This window comes from Labrus bergylta, chromosome 18, assembly GCF_963930695.1.
Source record: "Labrus bergylta chromosome 18, fLabBer1.1, whole genome shotgun sequence".
Lineage (NCBI taxonomy): Eukaryota > Metazoa > Chordata > Actinopteri > Labriformes > Labridae > Labrus > Labrus bergylta.
In genome coordinates, this window is record NC_089212.1 from 26,133,353 (window position 1) to 26,156,641 (window position 23,289).

Sequence of the window (23,289 nt, forward strand, 5' to 3'; positions counted from 1 at the left end):
GTATTTTTACACCCGGCCGCAGCTACACAACTCGGAACTTTTGTACGCTTGATTTTAAATGCCGGTTTGGATGTGTACAGAAACCTCACCCCCTATAGGGAAGAGAGCCTGAGGGAGGGCTGGAGGGCTTTTTTTTAGGAAAACGTAAGCAGCTGTTTAAACATAGCGTCGGTATAGTGGCTGTGGTGGTTTGCCCTTTGAAAGCCAAAATCATCATGTGTACATGTTGTTTCCAACATGTTCAGGCAGATATTGTATTTAAGACGTCAAGTTCTTCTAAAACTGTTTTATTTTATATGTGCCTTCAGTCTTTGAATTATCTCAAACGCAACAAAAAGATTGACTGCAGGGACAGATTCAGATTTAGTTTTTTAACTCTTTGAACTAAAATATTCAGTCGGTGTTGTGGATGCTTTGTGGTCTCTCTGAACCGATACAAAGAAGGAACATGTTGTTGACACTCTTTGGTACTTCTTCTCTTTTTCAACACATATTTACTGTTGGGTTTTTGTAGTCCATCTGATGTTCAGAGGTTGAAGATGGACCTCGACCCTTTAAAGAAACATGCAAGGTCATTTATCTGACTTCTTTTATTTACTGTGTAAAATCTCTATTTTCTGACAGCATGAAACAGGATGTTTGGTTTGAAAGCATCCTTCTTTCTATAAATGTTTCTACAAATATTCAGAAAACATCTGCATAAAAATAAACGCTACAAATCCAGTGCACTATATAGTAGTTGGCCACTTATTTAGTCCTATTAGCAATCACCTGATGGTGCCCTGCAACCGCTTATTCCCTTTGAACAGACGTTCAAAACTGGTTCAAAAGGAAACATTTTTCACCAACTATTTTACCCCTGAGACCCTCACACCCCCCCTCTGGTCCAACAACCAGATCAGGAGGATTTTAAGGGGTGATGCGTTAAATCTGTCTCAGTCTAACTTTCAGTCAACCTAACGACAGGCTGAGAGCTGGAGCTGAGGCGGGTTTTAAACCTCCTGACAAACCGTTACACCGCGCCCACCTGTCAATCAGGTCAGCTACACGCCTTATTGTGAATAACTCTTATCCTTCATCAAATCAAAACTGATGAGTCATCAAAACATTCACCCCCCCGTACAGTGTGTGTCCATCCAGACATGAGCTAATCACACCTATTTGGTTTTTTGAACCAGGCTGTAAACATGTTCATCTCTGCTGTAAAAACAGGCTTTTTAGAATGGGTGTGTATGTGACTTCCTGTGCTTCTGCAGCCAGCCTCTAGTGGACACTCCAGGAACTGCAGGATGATTTTACACTTAAGCATCGCTTCATGTTTCAACACGAGGTTGCCGCTCTGTTTTATTGAGAACAGGTAATAAGTGAAGCTCAAAGTCCGGCGGTGACTGACGTGGTCCTTTGAAGTTTCTAGTCGGACTATAAACAATGCAGCGCATGAAGGCAAGTTTTGACCGGAAGTCCTTTAAATAACTGCTAGCTTCACACGAAAAGTTGTCTATCTGCAGAAGAATAAATGTGAAATAGTCTATTTTGTTTCCAGCGGTATGTAGATAAATCACCAGTGTTGTTTAAGACTGGAAACAAAGTACATTTATTTATTTTTAAGTCTGCGTGACAACAAACGTCAAAGTAATGTCATAAACACGAGAACTAAACCTTCATATATCATCCAATAAATCATCCAGTCAGCCGAAAGTCTCCTTTGACACCGAAAGTTAACATTTGGGAACCATTTCCAGCTCAAAATAACAACCCTGCCTCTCCATTAGACCCAGGTCTCTATGAGTACCCTGCTATTAAATGTTCCGGGGTTCTGCGGCGGAGTATTATAATGACGCGTTTTCCACTTTTCATGGAGGACTGGATGCTTTATGGGGATCTTAGAACAAACGGACACGTTGATGAACTGTTATTTCTTCAGTCTGAATTACAGACTGCGCGTAAAGATCGTCTCTGTGACAGGAGGAGCTGCTGGTTAAAAAGCGCGCCGATGACGCGCTGAGGAGCTTCAACCAACAGGACTTTCTCCTCTCCGTCTTCTTCTTGTTGGTTTCCTGACACAGAGAGAGAGAGAGAGAGAGAGCGGGGGAGACAGAAGGTTCCAGTCAGATAAACCCTCCTCATAAATCCAGGACTCTGCTGCTCTGCTCATTCAGACTCATCTTCAGGTCAAAGCAGCTCCGGAGAGAAAGTCAGTCCTGCACGCTCCCCCCGAGAGGATCCAGTGGAGGGTTAGGACTCCAAGAAACCGCATTTCAAACCACTCCGCAGGGTGAGTAGCCTCTTTAATTCACACAAGGACACTGGATGTTTCTACTTTTTTGACAAATTTGCTCCACATGCCACAAACTTAATTTGTAGGATACACCGTGGAACAGCTGACTGAAGTAGTTATGTAGAGTGTGTTTAACTCCTGGAGAAGGTTTGATAAAAGGTTTAGATTTCAGGAATCAGCTCTTCTATTTATTTTTGAGAGAGAAACAGATTTTAGTGTAGAGGGGGAGAAATATAAAAGTGACACATTGTAAAAAGTTTTCTTCATCTCTAACTGGAATAAAAACAGGATGAAGAAAAGATGTGGGAGTATAAATAAAGTGATCAGCAGAGACCTGATAACATGATAGTGACCCTCAGTGGGGGGGGGGGGGGGGGGAGCATTAAAGAGTTATTGTAGTCTAAATGAAATCTTTTCCCTTCAGGGTTCATTGACTCCCTTAAAGCCTGACCAGGTTCCTGCTGCTCTCACACTGAACAGGACACAAGACGGTGCTTGTCGATTGATGAATAATAGTTAATTTGGTTGTACAGCCGGAGGGGCTGAAGGCTTTATGAGCTGGTACAATACAAAGTGATGCAGGAATGCTTTTAATGGATCGCTGCTCGATTGTGCTCAGGATGAGTAAGAATATCATCCGTCCTGGAGGGGGTTTGGGCGTGGGGGGGCGGATTATTAACTGAAGTTATGTCTGGAAAATAAGGAGGAGCAGGGTGCTTCTGATGGTTTCATAGAGGTTCAAACAGTCTGGAAAGTGTTTGATGAGTTCATATTACAAACCAAACCTCAGAAAGATTACACAATATTTATTGTTCTTACATTTAGGTTTTTAGTGAAGCTGCAGGGTTGTTACTGAGTTGTGTTTGTTCATAAACTTTTATTTACACATTTATTTAAAGGGACAGTGCACATTATTTACATTAAACATGTAAATATGCCAGATTGTAGTCATAGGTTGATTTCCATCTGAAGTCCATCAGCAGGTTGGTGGTTCACAAAAATACAAAAGTACATAAAACCAAATGACGAGTAACGACCAAACAACATTAACAACAGAACGTTAGCTGACAGAGCGTCTGATGTTGTGACCTTCAGAGTCCAAGTTTCTGCTGCGGGATTTAAAAGTGTGAGTGCTCGTGGAGCTTATTAGAAACATGCAGAGGCTTTTTAGGTCGGGTACAATCACTTCTATCTGAACCACTTCTCTTGACCGCTTCCATCACTGCAACACCTGTTGACCTGATAACTGCTCTCATATCTGACAAACTGAGGGGCGTCCAAAACGGCCGTGTGGGGGCGTGTCTTAAAAGCGCCTACCTTCTCAGGTCCAAACAAATCCAGAGCATTCAGGAGCAGAATCTAAAGTTAGAAGGAGGACATACTGGCTGCTGTATTGTTGTCAGAGAAGCCAGCACTTCAACATAGCATGTTTCCTTAATGATCAGAGAGTAAGATACCTTTATCATCTCACTCTCTACACAGCTCACTGATTGGACCTTTAATGTAATAAAAACATCATCATGTCGGGGGAAACCTTCTTTATCTGTGCAGTTATTAAGATGTAAATAAATACTGTTGGCTAAGACTTTAGAGAAAAGCCTGAGATGATCCCGGAGTACAGATGACGTTGCTCCATTAGGGGCTTTAGTTCAGTATTTAGTTCAGTGATGACACGTCTGCTCTGGATGTGAAACTGATCAAACATGCTGACTGTCTGTCTGACATAAGAATCCCTCTGACATGTTGCCTGTCCTCGCTGAGGGGCGTTACTCCGCTCTGCCGAGGCATTCAGGCGTCATGGTAGACTGAGTCAGAGGTGTTTTGGCAGCTCCAGCCGACCCCCCCCCCCCTCCCCTCTCTCTCTCTCTCAGGGGGGCAGGAAACCCCCTGTTTGCCCTGGAAAAAACAAACAAACAGTCTGTGCACATGCAACAAAGGAGACACTTTTTAGCTCAGTTAAGCAATTAAGTGCAGAGATAGCAGAGGGGGATGATGAGGCAGCTGTTTGAGGTATCGTTATGAAGCTTTAACCTTCCAGAGGTGAGGCTTTGAAGAGTTAATAAAGTTACATGTCTGCATCTCTTTGAGCTTCACTTTACAAACGTGTGTGTTCAGCCTTACAGTCTCTAAAGAGCTGCACCTCCATGTGTACATCTTTAGTTCATCTAACGTGTTTTCTCCTTAAATCATCTTGTTGGGAAAATGTCAGAAAATACTAAAAAACATTTCTTTAAATATGAGACGCTCAGGTCTGTATGTGTGCAGAGGTCATCATCCAACCATACAAAAGGATTAGGGTTAATACATTTAACTTAACAGGTGTTATGTTTCATTATACTAATTTAGGAAAGCTGTCTCATACAAAGATCGAGTGGTGAAGAAACTTTAAGGTTAGTTCTCCACTCTGTTGTTGATATTGTGATTGAGATGTAGAACGATGAGATGCAGAACGATGAGATGCAGAACGATGAGATGCAGAACGATGAGATGCAGAACGATGAGATGTAGAACGATGAGATGCAGAACGATGAGATGCAGAACGATGAGATACAGAACGATGAGATGCAGAACGATGAGATACAGAACGATGAGATGCAGAACGATGAGATGTGACATGATGAGAGTCATCATAGTAAAGTCGATCAATAATTTCCTCCCCCTCTTCTTCAGCCACTTCAAGATGTGACATGTGACTTATCGATTAGTAAACTGATTGCTCCGTCTCTAAATGAACTGAATGTCTTCTAAATGTAACTGGAGCCACGGATGCAGCTGTTGATTATCTGCAAACCAAACCACAGAACAAGCTGTTCCATCAGTCACTGTGTGCAGTGAAATCATTACACACACAGATTTAAACTGATTCATGAAATGCCAACAGGATAAAGAGCTGATGTTTCCTGTTGTTGGATCAGATAAGGACGATGTGTTCCTCACAGATCCACTCCGGCTCCCTCTCTGGCTTGTTTCCTGAAAACATTTGCTCGATGTGTAACGGGCTCTAATGGAGGATTGTGATTGTGTGTTCCAGGGCACGATGAAGATGCTCCTGCCTCTGGTGATCCTCCAGCTGCTGCTGGCTCCAGCACTCATGGTAAGCTTCCAACGGATGACAGTAAACACACACTGAGAGAAAGAGAGATGCATTTTATTTGTACATTTTTATTTCATTCAAACAAACAATAAAGTTGGGAAAAAACAAACAAACATAAAATCTCAAATTTTGAATGAAAAGGAGCAGAAAGAAGATTAATCTTATAATATCTGCCCCTCTTTCACAAAGTGTTCATTAAAACAAAACAGAACACTTAAACCTCATCACAACCTCACTGATGGATCATCACTTCAGTGTTTCAGGTGTCATAAAGAGAGCGTCGGTTAGTTTATCCATACAGAAAGAAATATAGAGTCAGGGGGCGCCGGTGGCCTAGTGGTTAGTGCGTGTACAGGCGACCTGTGGCTCCTTTCCCCACTCTCTCTCTCTCCCTGATTTCTGACTCCGATTTAAGACCCTCCCTCCCTCCCTCTCCCCCCCCCCCATGAGCCCACTCTCTTCTGATTGGCCAGCTCTCTGGAAGCCTTCTGAGGGGGGTCAGAACGGCTGCCAGGGGAGGGCTGCTCTCCAGGTCTGGGAGAAGAGAGTCTATGTAAGAGGTTTCAGAGGCTTGAAGCCGCCATGTCAAATTCTTGGTTTCATATCGGGGAACTATGGCGTGATTTACATAACGAGCGGTTAAGCGCCCTCTGCTGACTCATCCTGGGATTACTCCAACACACGTTTACCTCATGATCTGAAACTTTGCCCACGTTCAGTTTGAGTATCCACCACCCCTTAAAAAGGGGATCAGCAGATTAGGTCAACCTTAAGATAAAGGAGGCGGGGCTTATGAGCTACACTCCAGCCAGTCGTCTCCCAGTCTCACTCCTGGTCTTTTAGTATTTTACATTTTGTAAATCTCATCTTGGTTGCGTCGTGGTTTAAACTGCTGTGTTTCGTTCCAGTTGCCCAACGTGGACCGCTGGGATGCGTGGGGTCCTTATGGTGACTGCAGCCGCAGCTGTGGCAGCGGTGTGACCATGAGAACCAGACGCTGCATCACCCACAGGTAAGGCTCACCTGCCTCCATTCATCTCTTTTTAATGCACCTACACACACACATTAACATTCCTCTGAGAACACACATGAAGTCAGACTCCGCCTCTCGTGGTCACAAACTCAGCTGAACACACACACACCGCATCTTTTCTCCTGAGTGAATGAAGAATAATTGTGAGGTTCGCGGGCGCACACACTGGATCTTGATAGAAGAAGAATGCCTTGAAGTTGGGCGGATGGACGGGGGCTTGTTTTACATCCAGACTCAAGGGAGGGGCTTTCTCTCTGCAGGATGTTGGCTGCTGAGGAGGATCCGATGGGGAGTGAACATTTTTCTTTTTGCCCTTTTGACTCAGAAGTTAACAAAATAAATAAATCAACCGCAGCCCCTTTGCTGCACATGCTCAGGTTTTTAAAGTATAATTTCTTTAAATATGGTTACCTGGGGTGCTGGTGGCGCAGTGGTTAGTGCGCGTGCCCCATGTGTGGAGGCTGTAGTCCTCCAAGCTGGCGGCCCAGGTTCAAATCCAGCCTGTGGCTCATTTCCTGCATGTCATTCCCCCACTCTCTCTCTCCCTGATTTCCATCTCTATCCACTGTGCTATCTCTTCATTAAAAGCACAAAAAGCCCCAAAATTAATATATAAAAAAAATAAATATATATATATATATATATATATATATATAAATTTATTTATTTGTATATCTGTTACCCGTCCACTCTCAGGCTTGTTTGGGAAGCTGCGTCTCTCACACCTGAGTAAACAGCACAGCACCCGGGTTTAAATCTTCAGAGCGACTGTCTGAACCAGACAGAGGCGTTGCAGGTATACTGTAAGGAGATGTAGGACTTGTTGCCATAGCAACCGTGTAACACCTCCAAACATCTTAACACCAGAGCGCCCTTCCTGCAGGCGGGGGAAGTTTCCCCTCCTTCAGCCTTCCAGCTGAACGGGACCTGGATGCTTTTGATTGGCACATCTAGGTGATGTGGTCTAAAAATTAATTTGCACATTTGACACGTTTCCAACGTTACACCGCGGCGCTCTGAGAACCCAACATGTCCCCGTGCAACTGATTTAAAGAAGCATTTAATCATATAACTCTTCTTGTGTTTCCTGGAGTCCGCTTCCTCTTCTTGTGTTTGTTGTTTAAGAGCGGTCATCAAACAATACCGAGCATTACCGCCACCTGTTGGGGAGTGGATAGATAGATAGATACTTTATTGATCCAGAGGGAAATCCAAAGCATCCAGTAACAGGTTACAAAGACATGACATGAAACATTTGTTACAAATTAAACCACAAAACCGACGCCCCCTCCATACATCTATATTAACCCCAAAAAAAGATTTAAAGAATACCCCTAGATGAATCAAACTTTTTTTTAAGAAGAAAATTATCAAAAAACAGACATTAAATAACAGTCAGTTCAAACATTAAAGGTGTGATACTGCCATGTGTGACTTGTGTGAGTGAACGCACCCGATGATGACGGTCAAACCGGGACGGCTCAGGACAAATACTAGCAGTAACATCCATAATGACATCCCTGTGATGCAGAAAAAACATTTTTCATGTCTAAAAATCTATCAGAAGTTAACAGCGGCATATAAAGGAATTACTCCAAGAAAGTAGCTCACAAGGACGTCACATTTTCATTTTGATGCTTCACATTTCAGGTTGCGGAGCTAAAATAAATCATATTGTGTCCTGCTGTATTCTATACCTACATATAAACGTCCTCTGCTGCTGTGTTTACTGCAGAGTGAAGGTGTGTCTCAGTGGATTGAGCAATGATTCGGAGGGAATTTGATAAAAGGCTAAATTAAATTTTTGCCCACCAGGCACAACATGTCTGCATTAAACTATTCCTCTGACATGTCCAGACAGTGTTCTGACTTCTATTTCAGCATTTTCATGTTTAGTTGCGTGTGTGTGTGTGTGTGTGTGTGAAGGTCAACTGAGGGGTAGCGTGGTTTGATGATTTGACAACAGGGACAGAATAGAATAGAATAGAATAGAATGACTTTATTGATCCCAAACTGGGACATTGTGGCGTTACAGCAGCAGGTTATCAAAGCAAATTAAACAATATAAGAATAGATACATAAATAAGCACTTAGAATATAAAAAGAGAGAGAGATTTATACATTAAGGATTTAACTTAACATTTCTACTGATTTAAAAATAAATGAAAAATGAAATACAACATTTATTCAGGCTTGTCAACTGAATGTAAAAATACTTGCTGGTAAGAGGTGTAAGTTTGCAAAAACAGATGATGGTGATACTGGGATGATGTCCATGCGGCGCAGGTTTCCAACATGTCGGTGCAGTCAGTCAGTGAGTCAGTCAGTGAGTCAGTCAGTGAGTCTGTTTCCCCTCTGAGGGGAAGAAGCCCCGCCCACTCTTACCTCCTGTAAGTGGATGAACTCTGTCATATCTTGTTTGCCAGGATCACACCTTTAAGTACTATGATTAGACAGCTGTGGACTCATTGTGAGCTTTACAGGAACTCCCTGTTTACTCAGAGTTCAGCTCAGCATCAAAACCATCCAAAAGGAGTCACACTTCAAAGTGTCACTCAAATAAAAGTTGTTTTTTTGTCCTTTCATTTCTTTAATTATTCAGCATGAACGTGTGTGTGTGTGTGTGTGTGTGTGTGTGTGTGTGTCCCTCCTCTCTGTTCTGTTTCTGATCTTTTCAAAGTGCATCGATGCTCCAAATGTTTATTCTCCGCTCTCAGGTGGAGACTTGACGGCTGGATGCTGCAGAGTGTTTGGACATGTTTTTGACTTTGAGTTCTGGCGCGCTGACAGCCGGAGCACGTCTTGTTGTTTGGGCCTAAGGGCAGCTACTTTTGGAGGTGACTTAATCATGAGTTATCAGCGATGGCTGCGAGCGAGGCGTGGCGAAACGTTGTGCTGTCTCACCGTTCCTGAGCGAGTCCCAGGGCTCGGCGGCGTTGATGTCGATGCTCCTCTTGTTTTTTTCGACAGCTTGTTTATTTTTAACGGGCAAAGATTAAAGAGGAATGCCACTTAAAGCAGAAAGTTGTTATTTCTTCTTGCAGACAGTCTGAGCTGTATATGTGTGTGCTGCAGCCTAACCATTCATTAACTCTCTCCGCCTCATTATGACGACCCGTAAAGATTTAATGGAACTTCAGCTGGAATAAAGTGTTTGTTTTTTTTCAGCACTGATAAGGACGATGAAAACGCATATTTGTGGATTTTCAGATTAATGTCCGTTTACACGAGTTCTTCTCAGAATGTGAAAACAGTTTTATTGTTTTTGAAAGGACGGTTCAGAAAGTCTGGAAAATAACCCCGCAAAATCCAAACAAGTGGAAACCTCCACTGATGAAAAATGATGCTGAAGCAGAACAGCTGTTGATGTTATGCTTTGTCTCTGGTCACTTCTAATGTGTTTTTTTTCCATGTTTAATCCAGTTTCAGCTCAGAGACCAGAGAGTTTGTCTCTGAGCTTTATGAAGATAAAAGTGTAAAGTCTGATATCAGGTTAATCTGTAAAAACATCAGTTAGCATTAGCATTATCTTAAGTATCGATGTCTTCTCTGTACGCAGGGCTGATGGAGGACACAACTGTGTTGGACCAGACAAGTCTTACCGCTCCTGCAACATCCAGGTGAACAAACACAACAGACACTACTTCACGTTTCACAACGTGTGCCTCTTTGTCTTTAACATTTTGAGACTTACAGATCTGTATCGGTGAATAAACACACAGCGCTTAACGCAAGAGAATGGCAACACTAATGTAAATCACTGTATCATCTGCAAAGCAGCTAAAGTACGATAACATGTTTGACCGATCTCCTTGTGTGGGATGTTTCACTGTCAGTGTTCCTGTTTGACCTTTGACCTCTCTGTCGCCTCCCATTGGTCCTCTCAGGATTGTCCCGAGGGATCCAGAGATTTCCGTGAAGAGCAGTGCTCCCAGTTTGACGGCACCGACTTTCAGGGGAAACGTTACAAGTGGCTCCCGTATTACGGAGGTCAGACACATGAACAGGCTGAGGGGGGGGGTCAGACACATGAACAGGCTGGGGGGGGGGTCAGACACATGAACAGGCTGAGGGTGGGGGGGGGGGGGGGGGCTTGAACATACAAAGTGCTTCAAAGATGAATTCAGTTTAAAAGTGAATGTGTCTCTCCTCCAGCTGAGAACCCCTGTGAGCTGAACTGCATGCCAAGAGGAGAAAACTTTTTCTATCGTCACCGCAGCGCTGTGGTCGATGGGACGCCATGTCACCCCGGTCGTAAGGATGTTTGTGTGGATGGAGTCTGCAAGGTGAGCCTCAAAAGATGAACACACAATGATCAGTGCAGTGGTTAGAGCGGTCCTGGTTTGCATTCTGATTGGACGGGGCCTTTCTGTGTAGCATGTTCTCCCCGTGCATGCATGAGTTCCCTCCATACAGGGTCTAACCTGCCTACCGCCCAATGACAGCTGGCATCGGCTACAGCCCCCTGCGTGATGCATGATTGTACAAAAACACGATTTAAATACGGTCATCTTTTATATTCATCATGCAAACGTTAAAATTATAAATATAAACAAATTATTTAGGGAGCAATTGCGTTGATAAAACACTTACATCAAGACTTAAATCAAATTCTATTAAGTTTGAAAAAAAAGAAACGACTTGTACATCTGCACACGGGCCTGCTTCTCTATGCTAATTAGGAAAAACATAAACAAGCCTTTTTTGTCATTTTGTGCGCCCCTGACAGAGGCTGTAGTCCATTTCAGTCTCTCTTCAGCTGTCCTCTCTCATACAGTCAAAAGGTCCAGGTCACTTATAGATATGAAATGAAGTTTAAAGTTCTGCTTCCTGTCTGACTCCGCCCTCTGCCCTGTAGGTGGATGCTCAGATTATTGTACTTCCTGTAACATTTATCAAACAGAGAAGAGATGGACCTGATCTGTGTTTCAGATTTGATCTGATTTCAGTCGCTCCATCTCAGAGTCTTTAACTTATAAACAAACTTGTGGTCGAGCTTAATGGAGGAGGACGCAGTCAGAGGAGTCTGAGCTCATGTCAAACACTTCTCCTGCTCTCATTTAGTTCTCATGTCATTATCGCAGCGGCCCTCCGCTCATGAAACACCTCTCTGTGTTTAACCTCTGTCATCATGTCTTCATCACCTCCTCTGTGGGAGCAGGAATCTCTAATCTGCTCTGTCCTCACTTCTTCATTTGGAGCCTTAATGTTCCTCTCCTTCCTTTTTTTTTTTCAAACCCTCACTTCTTTAACCTCCAGATCCAGATTTGGGTTTTGGGTTTTTAGGAGTGCTACTTTAGCAGAATCATTGTTAGCCTAACGATCTTAGCCTTTTTAAAGCAGGTTTTTGGTGTTCGATTTGGCACAGGGAAGCTTCTATTCCATGAGCAGACTTTAGGTCTTTGTGGGTGCACATTCTGTCCCTCCCTGAACTGTGAAAGTCTTTTTTACAATCCTTAAAAGGATAAAACTGAAGACTTAAATCTTTAGCAGCAGCTTTGTGATTCAGTTTTTATAAATGTCACTCAGTGCTTACAGCTTACAGTCTCTGGAAATTCTTTCACTCTTCACGGGAGAAGGAAACCAGCTTTAGGTCGTCACTGGAGACTCAGGGTGCACCCACACTAGGCTATCTGTACCATACCCAAAACCCTTTGACCCCCAGAGTCCAGTTCGTCTGTACACTTAGCCTCATCATGAACAGTTTCTTCGTTCTCTCCTCCTGCAGCGTCTGGGCTGTGACAACATGTTGGAGTCTCCTCAGCAGGAGGACCCCTGCCTGCAGTGTGGGGGCAACGGGCAGTCCTGCCACCGCGTCCAGAACAGCTTCACTGTGAGCAACCTGCCAACCGGTACGCTGCAGGAACAACCAAACACACGTTTCAATCCAACTGCAGTTCAACTAGAATGCTCCAAAAGAAATGTGTCTGTAAATAATCTAAATCTGTGTCCGGGTGATTTCAGTTTCTTGTCTTGTTTTTGTGAAAGCAGTTTTATTTTCTGTCTCAGGCTACAACCAGATGTTCATCATCCCTGTTGGAGCCACCACCATCAGCATCAGAGAGACAGTGGCCACACGCAACTACATCGGTGAGTTCCTCTTTTCAGTACACAAACAAAGAGCCAAAGTGTCCACCTGGTGTTTTTTTAAGAGCAGAAAGGCGCTGGCTGTGTGCTTCATGAAGAGAGTTAAAGGTCTGCAGGTGCGTCCGGTCTCCATGACAACAGTCTCTTGAACCCGCTGTATGACTGACACTGCTCTGTTAGTTTTTGTTTTTTCTTCACTATCAAGATGAACTGTCTGAACTCTGAGCAGAGGGCAGCAGCTCGTACTCTTTATGTAGAACATGTGACGGCTCTCTAACAATCTGATTGGCTCGTCTCAGAGTAGCCAGTTGAAAAACGGTCTGCAGGGATGTGTGATGTTTACCATCCATCATGTTCCACTCACTCTGAATCAGACGGAGGATGTTTACTCTCATACTTTATCAACAGCGCTCTTCTGAAAAGTTGAAACATCTTCAGCTAGAAGTTCTCGGAGCGGCCGCGTAAAACAAGCGTACAAATGAAGCTCGGCGCTCCACCTTTTCTCCAGCGGCCCCCTGCTGCTGCAAACACTCTCTCCTCGGTGGTGGTGTACCGTGAGGGTCCGATGTGTGGTGGATGATCACTCTAGTTAAGAGAAACAGAAGGATGGAGACGGATAACTTTCTCAGCAGCACTTTACTGTCATCCACATTGTTCTGCTACACAACAACAACACTTCCTTGTTACTCATCACATGTCCCGTCGTTAGCCAATCAGAGGTTAGGATGATTAAACTCAAGGCAAACATTATGACAAACACAGAGGGAGATTCAATATCATTTAGTCACAGTTACTAGGTGCTACTGCAAACATTAAAACATGTAAATATATCAATATTAACTTTGTAAACACAAATATGTAAGCAGTTCACTGTATAAATGTTTTTAACTTAAATACATGAATTAACTGAAATATATGAATTTACTTCACTTTTAAATCTTACAGTAATAATTGAATAAATGAAGCTGCCACTCACAGAATAACAGCAGGAGGACACAGGCCCTATCATAAGACACTTTATGTTTTAACCTCTCTGCACGAGCAGCCATCAAGAACCTGCGGGGGGAGTACTACCTCAATGGACACTGGGTAATTGAGTTCTCCAGGGCGACTCCCATTGCCGGCACCGTGCTGTACTACCAGAGAGGAGCCGAGGGCGACAACGTCCCCGAGACCATCATCGGCCGGGGTCCCACCACTGAACCTCTGGTTGTTGAGGTAAGATACAAAATATCTCCTCCTGATCTTTTTATGTAAAAACCAAAGTGATGGTCAGCCTGTGACTAATGTGCTTTAATGATTATTTACTGTGTTCTCCTCTCAGCTGATCAGCCAGGAGCCAAACCAAGGAGTGGAGTATGAATTCTATCTTCCCAATGGGCGCTCCAGAGAGGGATACTACTGGAGTTTTGGATCCTGGTCGTCCTGCAGCAAAGAGTGTGGATTAGGTCAGAGCCTCAGAGAAACACGCTCGGTAAAATCCGGTTTAAAGAAAATGAGATAATCTGACTCTTCTTGTCCTCCTCGTCCTTCAGGCTACCAGTCTCGTTTGGTCTTCTGCACCATCGATAACGAGTCCTACCCCGACTATCTGTGTGCATCTCTGCCGAGGCCGCAGACCAACCGTACGTGCAACCCCCACCCGTGCCCGCAGGTCCGCAGGTAACTGAAGGTCAAAGTTCACTCTGCATGTAACAGCTCAGTGTCAGAGCAGCTGTCTGACTCCTGTTGGTTTTGTTGTGACTGTCTAAAAGGATGGCGTACCGGTATCCACCAGAGTTGTGGAGATCCTCAGAAAGACCCAGAGTCTATGTCTACAGGTAACCCGGGTCTGTAGTCCTAGGTATAGTATAGTCTTAGGTAGCTGCAAACACAGGAGGGCGGGGGGGTCTGAAGTCTTCAGCCCTTTTCAGACTTCTTTGACCTCCTGACCTGAAGCCCCCCCCCTGCTGTCTCCCCGCTTTAGCCAACTGTAACTCCCTCTGTCCCCGTGCATTAGTGTAGCTGCTGTGTTGTGAGGTCAAAGGTCGTCATGCAGCCCTTTTCAGACTGCTTCTTTTTTTTTTATAAAGTGCTGAAACTAAGCTCAGCTGCATCATATTTGTGTCTCAGTCTGTGGATTCACATTACAGCAGGAGCTCCACATGCACACACACACACACACACACACACACACACACACACACACACACACACACACACACACACACACACACACACACACACACACACACACACACACAGCACTGACTCCTCTGAAACTGTCTCTCCTACAGAGGGGCGGATCCCTTCGTCCCTCCATTACTCCTCCACAACATTCAGATAGAAGGTGAAGCGTCACAGGGCGTGAATATGAAACGGCGGTCTGAACAGGGCTTTTTATTTCACTGATCACCGACTTCTTCAGCATGCACGCTCATGTTAAGAAGCTCTCTTGATTTAGTGCTGGGTGAGTGCGTTAGCGCTCAGGGTCACGAGGTTTCTTCTGTTAGTGTGTGTCTATGTGTGTATGTTTGTCTTGTATGTCAGTGTTTAGTTACTCTGCTGTGTTTTAAGTAGTAAAATAATGATAAGATTTGTCCAACACTGTATTTATTGATTGCAGATGTAACGTGGACATTTGAGAGATTATCTTTTTGACATGCAGCAGGTTCATCTTGGTATTCTTGATTTGTACTTTGCCTGTTATTGTGTCATTTATTTCTATTTTTGTCTTTTTCTGTTCCGTCCGGTCTTTTTTTTTATGATTTAATTTGTGTGGATTTTAAATTCATGTTTGTATGAGTGGACCTCAGGAAGACTAGTCGCTACTTAGGTAGTGGCTGATGGGGATCCAAATAAACAATAAACAATAGTTTTGCTTATAATCTCACATTTCCCGCTGAGCATCATGCTGCAGCCGTAACGGTCGGTTTTGCTGCAGCAGGTTGAAGGAATCTTTACTGGAGCTTTGTCTTTATCATTTTAACTAACTAGTCATTTAGAAACCAGACAAAGTGAGGATGCAGCCGAGGGAACTCCCTACAAGCTCCACTAAAAAGATGCTGAATGTGGTTAAAGTTGTTTTAAATGTCCGTCACAAACTCTTTAGCCAACTGTAACTCCCTCTGTCCCCGTGCGTTAGTGTAGCTGCTGTGTTGTGAGGTCAGAGGTCGTCCTGCAGCGGTGTTGATGGGACACAGCGGTGGTGTTGTGGTAGTAAACAGTCCACGGCTTCACTCAGTGACTCTCTGGTATTTCCTGCTTCTTTTCTTTGATGCTGCTCAGAAACCTGAGACCTTTATGAAGCTCGAGGGGGGGCTTTAACTGAACCCTCGTTAACCCTCAATGTAGAGCCTCGATGCATGGAAGACCACAAACATGCAGTGCTCATGTCTCTGAGAGGTGAATGTGTGAGACTAAATGTTAGCTCTGTAGTCATGGCAACCTGCTGTCTAAGTATCCTCTGTCCTCTTTTTAACCTAACCAGGAAGTGAAGAGTTCTTTCTTCCAGCTGGACTCAGATTAACGCTGCTGTCAGATTTGAATATTCTCATCTTGTAGTTCAGCGGTCCGCACCGGGACTTGAACCGGTTCCCGACCCAGTTCCCCTTCAGCCTGAACTACTGCCTCCACACAGGCACGCAGCACAAACAGGAGCTAGAGACATGAAATATGGAGAGATGTCAGAGGGAGGGGGCTGCACAGGGACCTTCCCCCCCGAGAAGTTGGGGGGGGTTCAGTGCTTTGCTAGAGGAGACTCCTGCAGACCCCAGAAACCAGGCCAAATACCAGGACTTGACCTTTCGGTTCCCAAACCTCACAGACCCCCCCCCCCCCCCCCCCCACATCCCCAAGTACATCACATCATCTCCTGACCTCTGTTTTCTGTCCCCTCCCTCTGGTGGGTTTCCCAGCTGGAGAACGGGCGAGTGGAACACCTGCTCGGTCACCTGTGGCGGAGGTTCTCAGGTGCGCCGCGTTGAGTGCGTCTCCCAAGATGCATCGGGCCCCCGCGTGGTGGAGGATGCCACTTGTGCCGCCTACGCTGAGGCCCCGCCCACTCTGCAGACCTGCAACATGCACAAGTGTGCAGAGTATCGAGCGACCCGTTGGAGCGCAGTGAGTGCATTGTTCTGTATCTGCATTTATTAGCACGTTTAGCTTAGCATTAGTTTCTTCACTCATGTTTATAACTTCAGTGAGAAATATAACGTCTGCAGTAAAGAATCCTCACTCATTAAATATTTGATCATAGAAAAGATCAGACAGGCGTTAATGCAGTTATGATAAAGTGACTGTGTGGTTGATCACGTCTTCATTCAGAGAAGAAACATGACATTCAAATCATATTTAAGTAAGTCGTAGAGATTCTGGATTTAGAGACGTGTAAACGCCTTTGATGCTGCAGGATGTTTGTTTTGGGTTGTTTCACTCGTACTTGAATGCAACAATCAGCTGAAGACGTGCACAGATTTTTAGAGAAAACCTGAGATTACAGGAGAAGCCTGAAATGAAGCCGGCTGAGTCCCTTAAGCCTGAAACACAACATTTGATGTTTGAGCGTCAGAAAGTGTTACAGACTCTACAAAGCTGCAGAAGCGTCAGCCTACACGTTACAAGTTCAGATCAAATGTTTCTCCTTTTCTTTCTGTCATTAACCCTTTGGGGAACTTGTGGAATACTGCCATGGAATTAAGAATGTGTAGTTCACTTCCACATTTAAATTTTTGTTTAAAAAAAATGGTGTTTAACAAATATAAAAGGTCGGTTTGATAATTTATTGTGAGTGTGACTTCTGTTTTGTTTTTTGTTTGTTTCATTTGTTTTCTTGGAACAAATTTTGTTCTGATATGTTTTGTTTAGTAGTGTCTTCAATAATAAGATTTGTAACAAGGGTAGGTGTAATAATCTAAAGCTTCAGCCTTCACCTTTTCAGTCAAAATGTTTTTGTTTTTTCTTGTCACTGAAATAAATGATTACTGCTCCTTTAAGGCCTCGACATTAGAGAGTAAATGATGCTGTTAAACGTCTGCTGTTGTGTGCTTCAGTGCTCAGTGACCTGCGGCTCGGGGCAGCAGACCAGAGAAATCAGCTGCATCGGTTCAGGAGGGATGAGGCTGGAGGAGACTTCCTGCAGCACTCTGCTCCGCCCGACTGCCGTCCGGCCGTGTGAGGCAGCGGCCTGCCCGAGACAGATCAGCTGGCACGTTGGAGAGTGGGGACTGGTGAGCACAAACACACAAACACACAAACAGAGACACAGTGAAGGTGAACGTGTTTGAATCTTCGTTCTGATCTTTTCCTCCAGTGCTCTAAGAGCTGCGGCTCCGGCTCCAGAGATCGTCAGGTGATCTGCTCCGACCAGGAGAGGAATCTGTACGCGGTGGACCAGTGTCACGCCAGCCTCAAACCGCCCACTGTGGAGCGCTGCAACACCCAGTCCTGCTACAGCCCGCAGGGTGAGCGTGTTCTCCATCAGGCCTCTTCCTCCTTCAGGTCCATCCGTTCTTTATCTAGAAGCTCCAATGGTTCCCTTTGCTCTTCTCTCTGTGTGCAGTGGTTCCCAGTGTGCAGGACCCGCGGGGACATGACAACACTCAGACTGTCTTCAGGCCGTCTGCTCCGGACCACTCAACAGGTTTGGACCACAGTTTCAGAGTCTCATCAACATGTTTGAATCAAATCCAGTATGTGTTAATGACCTGTAACCTTTGAGTCCTACGCTCAGCTGTTCACTCTTCCTCCTCCTTTCCTAACCCGGTAATGACGAGCTAATTAAAGTACATCATGAGGTAAACGACCACTGGTGTAAAGGAGGACACATTACAGAGAAACAGCTGGAATCACTGTCTGTTTCCAGCTGTTAGCTCAGCATGTAGCATGTAGCTCTGACCGCTTCAGGATGCTCATAACACCGATAGCATTGTTCAGGATAGCATCGTTTACATTCCAGGAAACTAGGCGACCATTTCTTCGGAGCGCCTCCTCAGCTACAGATTTATGGTGTTTGTAGAGCGCCAGCTTCTTGTTTACGATGAGGAGAGAGCGTCTGCAGCAGCAGGCGGACGCCCGGAGAAAAGGCGCATGGGAGCGTTTTTGTGAGCGCTCGGACCACTTCTAGTTAAAAATCTTTTACATTTTTTTTGAGGCGGGATGTTGGTGTCCCCGCCCTTTTTTTCAACCAGCCAATCGTATAGTAGATCACATCCTCCTTTTTGTGCCTTTATTCCAGAGACAGGACGGTGGATAGAGTCAGAAATCAGAGAGAGAGAGAGAGAGAGGGAGTAGTCTCTGTACATAGGGTTTGCAAACTGACCACTAGTCCACATCCAGACAAAGTAGAAGGGAAAGCTTCCTCTGTTTGATGTGTATAGTGGTGGCTCTTACAGTTGCTCCCGTCTGTCCCCCCCCCCCCCTTCTGTCCCTGCACTAATTATCCTGATTGACGTGTTTTCAGGGTCCATGGTTACTGTCAGCCTGATTAAAATATTTGGGAGGCACTGAAGTGTGCGAGCGCTGGCTGTGCTGTTTTTGTTGTGTTGTGGCATTCTGCAGATCAGTCGGGTCAGGAATGTCCACTCGGAGGTCTCCAGTGTGTTCGTCCACTCGGAGGTCTTCAGTGTGTTCGTCCTCTCGGAGGTCTTCAGTGTGTTCGTCCACTCGGAGGTCTCCAGTGTGTTCGTCCACTCGGAGGTCTCCAGTGTGTTCGTCCACTCGGAGGTCTTCAGTGTGTTCGTCCTCTCGGAGGTCTTCAGTGTGTTCGTCCACTCTGAGGTCTCCAGTGTGTTCGTCCACTCGGAGGTCTCCAGTGTGTTCGTCCACTCTGAGGTCTCCAGTGTGTTCGTCCACTCGGAGGTCTCCAGTGTGTTCGTCCTCTCGGAGGTCTTCAGTGTGTTCGTCCACTCGGATGTTCGTCCACTCTGAGGTCTCCAGTGTGTTCGTCCATTCGGATGTTCGTCCACTCGGAGGTCTTCAGTGTGTTCGTCCACTCTGAGGTCTCCAGTGTGTTCGTCCACTCGGAGGTCTCCAGTGTGTTCGTCCACTCGGAGGTCTCCAGTGTGTTCGTCCACTCGGATGTTCGTCCACTCTGAGGTCTCCAGTGTGTTCGTCCACTCGGATGTTCGTCCACTCTGAGGTCTCCAGTGTGTTCGTCCACTCGGAGGTCTCCAGTGTGTTCGTCCACTCGGATGTTCGTCCACTCTGAGGTCTCCAGTGTGTTCGTCCATTCGGATGTTCGTCCACTCGGAGGTCTCCAGTGTGTTCGTCCACTCGGAGGTCTCCAGTGTGTTCGTCCACTCGGATGTTCGTCCACTCTGAGGTCTCCAGTGTGTTCGTCCACTCGGAGGTCTCCAGTGTGTTCGTCCACTCGGATGTTCGTCCACTCGGAGGTCTCCAGTGTGTTCGTCCACTCGGATGTTCGTCCACTCGGAGGTCTCCAGTGTGTTCGTCCACTCGGAGGTCTTCAGTGTGTTCGTCCACTCGGAGGTCTCCAGTGTGTTCATCCACTCGGATGTTCGTCCACTCGGAGGTCTTCAGTGTGTTCGTCCACTCGGAGGTCTCCAGTGTGTTCGTCCACTCGGAGGTCTCCAGTGTGTTCGTCCACTCGGAGGTCTCCAGTGTGTTCGTCCACTCGGAGGTCTTCAGTGTGTTCGTCCTCTCGGAGGTCTCCAGTGTGTTCGTCCACTCGGAGGTCTCCAGTGTGTTCGTCCACTCGGAGGTCTCCAGTGTGTTCGTTTCCATAGCGATTGTTTACTCTGAACTCTTCCTGGTTCTCTGCAGTTTGTTTGTCTCTAACAGGAAGTGTTCAGACGCTCTGTGTGAAGTTGGAGTGTGTTTGTGTGAACTCCTCCCTCGCTCTGTTTCAGCCCACAGGACCGAGACGGATCCGATCCAGACCAACACGGTCCACGACCCCCATGACTCCGCCCCCGCCCTCCACTGCAGCCAGTCCCGTTACGGCTGCTGCCCGGACGGACGCACAACCGCCGGAGGCCCCCGGGGTCTGGGCTGCCCTCGGGCCCCGACTCCCACTTCCATCCAGCCGGCCTGCATCCAGACCAGGTACCCAACGTGTCATTACAGCGTGGTCGAGGTTACTGAGGCGTTTTTACACACGACCACCAGAACAACCACTAAGTGACCACACGGCGCCCGAGCCTTTTTTAGAAATGTTCAAACTCATTTTCTCTTATTTTCAGCTCAGACTTCCAGGACAAAGTGTTTTATTGTTTTTTTACCTTCTCGTTCTGTTTTTAGTTTCGGCTGCTGTCAGGACGGCGTGACGTCTGCTCAGGGCGCCAACAAGGAGGGCTGTGCAGAGTACGTGGACCCCGCACCCACTGTAAGACCACAGACTTTAAATCCTCAAAGTACCTTTTGTATACTTTTTAAAGGCTTTATATGTGATGTTTTGATCCAGCAGATGTCGCCCTTGAGCACCAGCATGAAACCAAAACAACTGGCGCTGCATTGTTGTGTTAGCATGCTAATGCTAGCGATCTTTATTATGCTGGTATCTTCACACTGCATGTAAATTTACCTGAAATGAGCGTGATCTAGAAACACAGTTAAGCAGTGAGTACAGTATGTTATTCTTCTTTTCTCTAGTCCCTCAATTAAACAACTTTTATACACGAGGGGAGGAGTCAGCCGGCCGTCCTGGCGATGTAAACAAAGTGAAGATAGGACTCTGAAAACTCTGAAAACATCACAGACAGTGGGACTCGGGTGTTACACCCATTGTAGACAGTCATGACTCACAGAGTTATTTTCAGAGGAGATACTTGATTTCTACATTTAAGTTTTAAAATCACAGATTAAGACTTTAAGGGACACAGAGGTGAATTTTACTGAAAAAACAGATTCAGATTTAGATAAAACAATTAATGAACATCGATGACAAAATGTTCTAGACTTCAGTACTTGAAGGTTCCCATCATGGCGTGTAGACAGTCTATGGTCGTGCAGCGATCACAGGGAATTAAAGGTCACCACCCCCTCCCACTGGTCCCTCCCACTGGCCCCTCCCACTGGCCCCTCCCACTGGCTCCAGGTGAATTCTCCTGATTATATCCTGCTGCGTTCTCACATCAGATCACTCTGACTTTCTGCAGAATAAACATGAGGAGGCTGGAGGAGAAACTCTGGCTGAAGAGAGAAACACTCTGTTTGTGTGATCACATGACGCTCAGACTGAGTGAAAGCCCTAACAGACACTATTTAAAAATGAGCAGATGAATCCCCCCCCCGCCCCACTGCCTCTCTGTAATGATTTAACTGGAGACACTTTAGCCTCAGTGTTGGAGGATTTGTTTTAAACTCACTCCTCTGGTGTCTCTTGGTTCTGTAGGTTTCTTCCTCTCTTCCTACTGAGAATGCAGCGCAGTGCCGCCTCACCACCTACGGGTGCTGCTTCGACCGCACCACGCCTGCAGGAGGACCCAACGGGGAGAGCTGCCCCAACCCGCCAAACCACAGTGAGACAAAAAGACTTTCTCACAGAGTACTCTCTACTCTCTGGTTGTGTCATTTTCTTTTTTTAACTCTTGCATATGAAAAGAAGTTTTCCTCTGTGTGGACTCCGACCTGTTTAACCTTGTGATGACTCCTTGAAGTCAAACCTCTCCGTCTTCTCTCCTCTGTAGTCGAACGCTCCATCTGCTCTCTGCCTCGAGCTGCCGGCTCCTGCAGCGCCTGGACCTCGCGCTACCACTTCGACGTCCTCACCTCCAAGTGTGCGCACTTCTGGTTCGGCGGTTGCCACGGCAACAGCAACAACTTCATGACCCGGGCCGAGTGCCAGAGGGCGTGCCCGGTGCCAAATCCGAGCCAGCAGGGCCCAGGACAGATCGCTCCCGCTGTAGAGCAGACTCCCAGGAGAGGATCCACGGCTGGAAGGACCCCGGCTGCAGCAGGAGGAGGAGCGGGCACCCGATCCGGATCTGCCACCCCATCAGCAGGAGGAGGATCTAGAGCTGGTGGATCCACCTCAGGAGGCTCGGCAGGCGGCGCAGGTAGACAGTCCTCAACTGCAGCCGAACACGCCCACAGAGCTCGAGTGTATCTGCGCCCCCGCAGGCCCTTAACCGCCACTGCAGCGCAGCACACCGGCCCCGCAGCGAGGTAAGACCCTGAAGACCCCCAGGAGTCCGACCAGAGTCTGCCTGACTCCGCCTGCTGAAGGAGCCGCCTTCACCTCTGAGTGTGAGGGCGGCCTGAGAGAGAAGACAGCGGTGCATCAGTCACTCACACCAAACACAGGAAGATGAAGTCTAAACTAAAGTCCTTCAACACAAATTCACAACAAAACATCCAAATCACAAAACGTTTAGAAATGAAGGACAACATTAGATATGATTCACAGAACAGGATTTTTAATATGCCTTCTCTCGTGTATAACTAAAGTGAAATCAAACCATTAGTACTTGACTTCTTAAACCCTCCTGAAGCTGCAGTGATGTTAAAGTGTACTTCAGGGTTTTCAGTACACTGTGACATCACTGCAGGAGAACGAACCCGAAACTCCAAGAAGGCAAAAAAACGTTTTCTGAGTTTACATTTGTGTTTTTATTCTGCAAAAATCTGAAAAAGGTTTGAGAGCAACTTTAAACACAGCGTTCAAAAATAATTTGTTGCAAATAGAAACAACTTTTCATTCAGTCAGAAAACTCACGTTTGCTTTTCTATGAAACATTTCTTGCAGCAGCAGAACAAAGTTCAGGTTGGCGTCTAGACTCCGACCTCATCGCTCCTCGTAGTTTTATTTCACATGCAGACTCTTGAGGAGTGATGAGGTGATATCTTAAACCCCTCAGG

The 23,289-nt window shown here is 45.9% G+C and overlaps 2 protein-coding genes across 3 annotated transcripts in view; one reads left to right on the top strand and one right to left on the bottom strand.

The window, feature by feature from the left end:
• The window catches only part of LOC110002661 (ladderlectin-like), a 191,065-nt gene that overhangs the window by 142,214 nt on the left and 25,562 nt on the right, over positions 1-23,289 (bottom strand). The window lies entirely within an intron of this gene.
• paplna (papilin a, proteoglycan-like sulfated glycoprotein) overlaps positions 1,939-23,289 on the top strand; it is a 28,575-nt gene continuing 7,224 nt past the window's right edge. Inside the window, exons 1-19 of the mRNA XM_020657745.3 lie at positions 1,939-2,275; positions 5,310-5,372; positions 6,281-6,384; positions 9,965-10,025; positions 10,293-10,395; positions 10,561-10,691; positions 12,134-12,257; positions 12,415-12,495; positions 13,538-13,710; positions 13,817-13,940; positions 14,028-14,154; positions 16,389-16,593; positions 17,523-17,699; positions 17,783-17,933; positions 18,032-18,112; positions 20,340-20,535; positions 20,731-20,815; positions 21,824-21,950; positions 22,119-22,596. Of these exons, the coding sequence (XP_020513401.2) occupies positions 5,316-5,372; positions 6,281-6,384; positions 9,965-10,025; positions 10,293-10,395; positions 10,561-10,691; positions 12,134-12,257; positions 12,415-12,495; positions 13,538-13,710; positions 13,817-13,940; positions 14,028-14,154; positions 16,389-16,593; positions 17,523-17,699; positions 17,783-17,933; positions 18,032-18,112; positions 20,340-20,535; positions 20,731-20,815; positions 21,824-21,950; positions 22,119-22,596 (2,585 nt within the window). The 5' untranslated portion in view covers positions 1,939-2,275; positions 5,310-5,315. The remainder of the gene's footprint in view (positions 2,276-5,309; positions 5,373-6,280; positions 6,385-9,964; positions 10,026-10,292; positions 10,396-10,560; positions 10,692-12,133; positions 12,258-12,414; positions 12,496-13,537; positions 13,711-13,816; positions 13,941-14,027; positions 14,155-16,388; positions 16,594-17,522; positions 17,700-17,782; positions 17,934-18,031; positions 18,113-20,339; positions 20,536-20,730; positions 20,816-21,823; positions 21,951-22,118; positions 22,597-23,289) is intronic.